At 39.3% G+C, this 7029-nt stretch overlaps 2 protein-coding genes across 2 annotated transcripts; both read right to left on the bottom strand.

The window, feature by feature from the left end:
• Positions 1-317: 317 nt before the first annotated feature.
• LOC107808625 (uncharacterized) lies at positions 318-1082 on the bottom strand. The gene has a single exon (XM_016633148.1). It carries the CDS (start codon positions 1080-1082, stop codon positions 318-320), a length of 765 nt encoding a protein of 254 aa, XP_016488634.1.
• Positions 1083-1735: 653 nt separating this feature from the next.
• LOC142166988 (uncharacterized) lies at positions 1736-3806 on the bottom strand. Its single transcript, XM_075227135.1, has 3 exons — positions 3769-3806; positions 2926-3643; positions 1736-2473 (listed from the first exon to the last, which is right to left on the bottom strand). Exons 1-3 carry the CDS (start codon positions 3804-3806, stop codon positions 1736-1738), a joined length of 1494 nt encoding a protein of 497 aa, XP_075083236.1.
• Positions 3807-7029: the final 3223 nt, after the last annotated feature.

The following is a 7029-nucleotide window of genomic DNA, read 5'->3' as shown; positions in this document are numbered from 1 at the left end:
AGAAGCAACAGTTGGGTGTAATACTTCAGGTGGTTGATGTATGAAGTTAGCATGGAATTGGCAAGGTTTACACCTTCGAGCATAATCTAAACAATCTTTCACCATGGTTGGCCAATAATACCCATTATTTTTATGTGAAAATGAAGTTTTCGCCCAGATTGATGCACACCACATACTCCAGAGTGTGCTTCTTGCAAGGCTTGAAGGGATTCATCAGTCCCCAAACAACGTATGAGCACTCCATCAAATGATCATATGTAGAGTGTATTCTTGTAATAAAGAAAACGAGGGGCTCTCCTTCAGATTTCCGTTTTCCTTCAAGGATTTTCCGGCAATATACCGTAACAAAGATAATCTATTAATGGTTGTCGCCAGTCTTTAATTTCAACCTCAAGAGCAGAAGCAATATGCTCAACTTCGCTTTCTTCTTCCTCATAGTCATTTGGTGGAGGGACTACCCATCTTTGGCAAACGGCGACTTGTGTCTGATTAGGCAAAGATAATGTAGAAGCTAAGGCTGCTAATGCATCAACTCTCTTATTTTCCTTTCTCAGCACGTGTTGAATAGTTACCTCTCCAAGCCAACTTACCAATCTTTGAGCATATTTGTGATATGGCACCAACTCTGGCTTCTTGACCTCATAGCTACCCAAAATCTGATTGATCACTAACTTGGAATCTCCAAAAAATTGTAATTGCAATTGTTTGATATCCACAGCCATTTCAAGCCCAAGTATGAGTGTTTGATATTCAGCAAAATTATTAGAGCACCGTTGTGTCAGAGTGAAAGAATAGGGCAAAACTTCTCCTTGAGAAGTGATAAACACTATTCCAGTGCCAGCTCCTTCACGATGTGCAGCGCCATCAAAATACATCTTCCAAGGAGGCTGAATTTCTATGACCATTGCATCTTCATCAGGAAATTCATCAGATAACTCCCAATCATCTAGAATCGGATGGTCAGCTAGGAAGTCTGCTAATGCTTGTCCTTTTACTGCCTTTTGAGGAACATACACAATTTCAAATTGTTGAAACTGGAGGTAACACCTCGCTAATCGATCACTTAGGACTGGTTTAGACATGACAAACTTGATAGGGTTCGCTCTTGAGATGAGTCGCACAACATGAGCTTAGAAGTAATGTTTCAGCTTTTGAATAGAGAAGACAAGTGCCAAACATAACTTCTCAATAGGGGAATACTTGAGCTCATTTGGCGTCATCATCCTACTCAAGTAATAAAGCGCATTTTATTTGCCTTTATTGTTTCCTTGAGCAAGAAGCGCTCCTACTTATCTTTCTTGTGCCGAAATGTATAATATTAATGGCTTTCCAGGTATGGGGGCTGCCAGTACTGGAGGTTTCATCAGATAAGACTTAATGCTTTCAAAAGCATTTCTGCAAGTTTGGTCCCATTCAAAAGGAACCCCTTTCTTCATGAGGCGACTAAATGGTTGGCATCTTCCATCCAGATTAGAAATAAATCTTCTAAGATATGCCAACTTACCCTGCAAGATTTTTAATTCATGAATATATTTAGGCTCGGGCATTTTCAAGATAGCATCCACCTTAGCTTGATCAATTTTTATACCTCGATGTCGAACAATAAAACCGAGGAACTTCCTAGAAGTAACTCCAAAAGCGCACTTCAACGAATTCATTCTGAGTTGGTATCTCTGAAGTCGTTCAAATACCATCCTCAAATCTTGCAAGTGATCATCTTTCTTCCTTGACTTTACTACCAAGTCGTCAACATAACACTCCACATTTTATGAAGCATGCCATCAAAAATATTTTGCATGGCACGTTGATATGTAGCACCAGCATTCTTCAAATCTAAAGGTATTACCTTGTAGCAGTATATACTTTTAGGGGTACAAAAGGCAGTAAGTTCTTCATCCTCCGGTGCCATGCGAATTTGATTATATCCAGATGAACCATCCATGAAAGACATCGCCTCATATCCAGTTGTTGCATCAATCATGAGCTCAGGGATAGGAAGAGGAAATTCATCCTTAGGACAAGCATTATTTAGGTCCCTAAAGTCAACACAAACTCGGATTTGGCCATTCTTCTTTCTTACAGGGACGATGCTTGAAATCCATGTAGGATATTTAACTTCACGAACAAAACCGGCCTTAATAAGCTTGTTAACTTCGGTTTCAATCAAGGAAACCAGTTCAGGTCTGAAGCGACGTTGTGCTTGCTTTCGAGGACAAGCACCTCGTTTGACAGCAAGATGATGAACATCGACCTTGGGGTCTAAACCTGACATTTCTTTGTAGCTCCAAGCAAATACGTCTTTGAACTCCTTAAGTAGCTCAATATATTTGCTCTCTTCATCACCAGTTAGAGAGGCACTTATATATGTGGGCTTTGGATCTTCAACTACTCCGAGATTGACTTCTTTTAGTGCATCAACCGTTGTCTTCACCCCTTCTTCAAGCTCTGGTGGTGCATCTTTAGCGTCTTCATCCTTTTAAGGATCACCATTATTGAAAGATATGCGATGACATACATAAATATCAAGGCACTTTTCCTCGATTTCCATATAGGGTGAAGTATTTTGTTCATCACGAATGGTGATATGATATGATGACCCCACACTTTCTTCATCTTCGTCCTGTTCCTTAGTGTAGACTATAGTATGAGCCTTTGTTTTGAGGACTTCTCCACACGAAACTATATTTTTTGTCTCTCGCCTCATTCTAGAAGGAATCAGACTTGGGTAGTTTGTGGTCAAAATCTTCTTTTTAAGGGAGATAGGTGCTCCAATCCTTCCATTACTTCCACGACACTTGTTTTCCTTCTTCAGTGGTCCCAACCTATTAAAGACTGAGGTCCTTGGTTTCGTAAGTCGGTCAAACACAAAAGGCTTGTTATTAAGCGTCGTAGATACTTCTTTAGTAGTATGTAGTTACAACTTGCCCTTTTAATGGAGATACGAATTATTGGGGGTTGTTTGTAACCAAATCCTTCATGTGATTGCTTCAGTGGGTACCCTTTCTCCATCATCATCTTTTGAGTAGGGTTTGAAGGTTTAGGCGGGAGCTTTCCCAACTTGGATGGTTCGTTGTGATCATATACAACTTTTGCTAACAACTTGTAGGCATCTGGGTCAAAGCCCTCATCTGTGTGCTTTGTAGGAAGTGCTAGATTTAGAAGCGAATTGTGGCTTAATGATTTGACAAACCCTTTAAGCAACTTTGTAGACGATTTAATTGCATCAATTCGCTTGATAGGAATGGTCAAGTCTCTTAACACCTTATCTTGTAATTCAAAAGATGGATCTTCGACCTTCCTTGCCTTTGGGACATAGCGAAGAACATGAGTCACTTTCTTACTTGAAGATGCCTTATTCATCTTGTTCCTATCATGAAGCACCTGATCTTTTTCAACTGTAATATTTTCCTTGCTAGTTGTGACATCAACCCTCTTTGCAACACTTTTGGTCAATATCACATCATCAACCTTACCCACCTTTGAGACATAATTCTTTAAGTAGAATTTTGTATCGGCAAAGTATGATTTAGCCTCGGTAAAGGGCTTATCATCAACAACTATCTTCTTTCCGACCCCATCTTCACAGTATTTCAAGCATTGATGGTAGGTGGATGAAACTACTTTGTTCTCGTGTATCCATGGCCTTCATAACAAGATATTATAAGAGGTTTTTGCATTGATCACGTGCATCCATGCATTCGAATGCAAATCTCCTATATTTATTTCCAATTTGATAGCCCCTATAGCTCTTTACCCCCTTGATTGAACCCTTGAATCATCAAATGACTTTCACATAGTTCATCCATCGGTATGCCAAGCTCTTTGACAGTACGAATTGGGAAAATATTGATGTCAGGCCCATCATCGATCAAGATTCTACTTATTCTCTATTCTCGCACAAAGCCAACCATAAATAGGGGACGATTATGGTGGGTTTCACCAAGCAAAAGATCATCATTGGTAAATGTGATTTTTGTATCACCAATGTCCACTTCTTCAGAATTTCCAATGAGTTTTTCAGGAAAGGGAGGTGGCAGCAATGATGGACCCTCCTTCTTTGTCTCTTCTTTATCTATCTTACAACATGAGGCCTTGATATATTCATAGGAAGCTTGCGAGTGTAACCAACTTGGGAGGAATTCTTCCAATGTCACTGGACGACGTAGCCTTTGATAGTGATTCTCCGCCATTTTTGCTTTCTTCCAGTTCTTCTTTATCATTTTCTTTTGGGGTCTTTTCACCATTTTTACCCTAGTCAACTGCTTATTTGTTTCCCTTTGTAAATTTGTCTTGTAGCGTCTCCGCCGAGTCACAAGAATCCAACCTGTATCATCAGTTTGATTATCACGTGATTTCTCTTGAGATCTTTCCTCCACTATTAGTTTGTATGCCATAGGGAGAAGCAATGGTTTGCTCACATCGATAGGTTCAAAATCACCAAATTTAATCATATTTGGTGATGATGCAGTTTGGATGTCATCACATTCATGTACTTCGACAAAATTGCAAAGGACAAGTGAACCAAAAATGAAAGAGACTTGATTCGAACTGTCTTTCTCATCCTCAAGCAAGATTTTTCCTTCAGCGGCAAAGTCCATGACTTTCTCCTTGAATACAAAGCACTTTACAATAGGGTGGACAATCAACCGATGGTACTTGCAATAATTTGGATTATTAGCCTTTCCAGCTTCGTCTGGCCACTTCATTTCGGGTAACTCGATGAGTTTCAACTCAAGGAGTTCTTCAAAAATTGTTGGGACATAGGAGTCCAAGAATGGATATTCTTTCGAATGCATTTCCTTCAGAGTTAACTTTCAGCCAACTTTATCCTGTAAGGATGTTGTCTTCACACTTTGCTTCTTACTCAATTTTGTAGTGACCTTTAATGGCGAGGCATTAACATTCATTGATTCCTTGCTCTCAGATTTCGGCAAAAACTTGCCTCATTTATTTATTTCCTATTTATCCTTCACTTTGCGAGGTTCATAAACAGGTGGCCCTTGATTTCTGCTTGAAGACATACTTAGCTCTATATCATGAGCACGTGTAGCCAATTCTTCAAAAGACATAGGCTTGATACCCTGCAGGATGTAGCGAAGTCCCCAATGCATTCCTTAGATACACATTTCTATTCCAGAAGTTTCACTAAGTCGGTCTTTACAATTAAGGCTCGCATTCCTCCATCGATTGAAGAAATCAACAACTGGTTCATCCTTCCACTGATGTGTGTTTGTGAGTTCAACCATGCTTATGGTTCACCTTGTGCTATAGAAGCGGTTGAGAAATTCATGTTCAAGTTGCTCCCAACTATCGATAAAACCAGCCTCGAGATCAATATACCAATCAAAAGCATTTCTTTTTAAGGAACAGACAAACTGCTTGACAAGATAATCTCCATAGGTTCCAGCGTTATTACAAGTTTCAATGAAGTGTGCAATGTGTTGCTTCGGATTTCATTTACCATCAAATTTTTGAAACTTTAGGGGTTGATAACCTGCAGGCATTTTCAAACTATCAATTCTCGCAGTGTATGACTTTGCATATGCGAGAGAAGACTTGGATACAACATCGTACTTATCTTTGATGGTTCCCATAATGAAGTCTTTCAATTGGTCAATGGAAATAACCCCGTCATATGAAATCTGAAATTCTTTAGGAATCGTTGTTTGCCTTGCAAATGAGTCTCCCCTATCTTGCATCATTGGGAGCTTTCCAGGTGCATGACTTGAATCTCCCTCTATCATGCTTTCAACTCTATCTGTTAGCTTAATAATTTGATTATCTTGATCTTGCATATGCTTCATTAACCCTTCAATTGCTTTTGTTAAATTTGTGAGTTATTCTTCAACAGTTGAAGTATTAGTCACCATCGCTTGGATAACCGTCGTGGATGGATGGAGCAAAGCACGGATTTTCTCTTACACCATACTTTGAATGGAACAACTCACGTGGAGTGCTTGGAGCATATCCAGTGATCAAGACATCATCATCGCCCTGTGCGATGAGATTCTTAGATCTAGAAGGGCTAAGTAGAGCCAATGTCTTCTCAACAATTTCAGCAATGTTCGCTCCGTCTTCCAATTCAGTTGGAAATGATCTTTCGCCCTTTGAGGATTGAAAATCAAAGATAGGAACCGATGCAGATGGCATTTGAAATGATTTTTATCCCAGCAAGTTTGCTTTGTTCCTAGTAACATGTCCTACGCTTTCCATAGTAGCATCCAACAAGTTTTTCACATCAGATGAAAACTTGGAATCCGTAGCCTTAACAGTAGTGAGTTTGAAGTTGATCTTCTTAGGAGCCATTTCCGTGTTCTTGAAATTTGGTAATTTGAAGAGATGAGAGGTAGAGATTGTCCCACTGGGCGTGCCAGAAATTTGTAACAACAAATTTTCGCGTCGAGAAAAATAAATAATCAAGACTTGGAAAATTGCATAACAAATGTAGTATTTGATTTCAATAAAATGAAAGTGTTACAATCCCTATGGTATTCATTTGATTCTTCAATAATGTAAAGTTTCTTAATGAGCTTGACTTTGATTTGATTCAAGGGCTTGTAAAGCTTGGTCTTGAATCTCCTTCCTGAACTTTAATTTGGGTTTGATCACGAACAAGTAATTTGATCTTGAACGCCTTGGTATTTGATTTGGCTTCGTTCTTGATCTTGAACTTGAACTTGAACTTGTAGCTTGAGTGCTTGAACTTGTAGCTTGTAGAGAAATCTACGGTGTTTGATCCACGAGCTCTCTGCTTGATTCTTGTTATCACTTCTAGTGTCTTCTAGCTTTATGAAGACCTCTATTTATAGTTGTAGGGAGTGATGTGGCTCTGCGATTTGATTGGTCCGTTTGAACTGACCAATACCATCCAGACACTTGGCATGATTTAATTGGCTCATTTATTTGGCTTGGATTGCCACATTACTTGACACATGGCATGATTTCATTAGCTCATTTATTTGTCTTGGATTGCCTTCATTAGCTCATTTATTTGTCTTGGATTGCCACATCACTTGACACATGGCATGA

The sequence above is a fragment of the Nicotiana tabacum genome, chromosome 12 (assembly GCF_000715075.1).
Source record: "Nicotiana tabacum cultivar K326 chromosome 12, ASM71507v2, whole genome shotgun sequence".
Lineage (NCBI taxonomy): Eukaryota > Viridiplantae > Streptophyta > Magnoliopsida > Solanales > Solanaceae > Nicotiana > Nicotiana tabacum.
The sequence above is the reverse complement of the archived record's forward strand: the minus strand, read 5'-3'. Positions and strand labels throughout refer to the sequence as shown.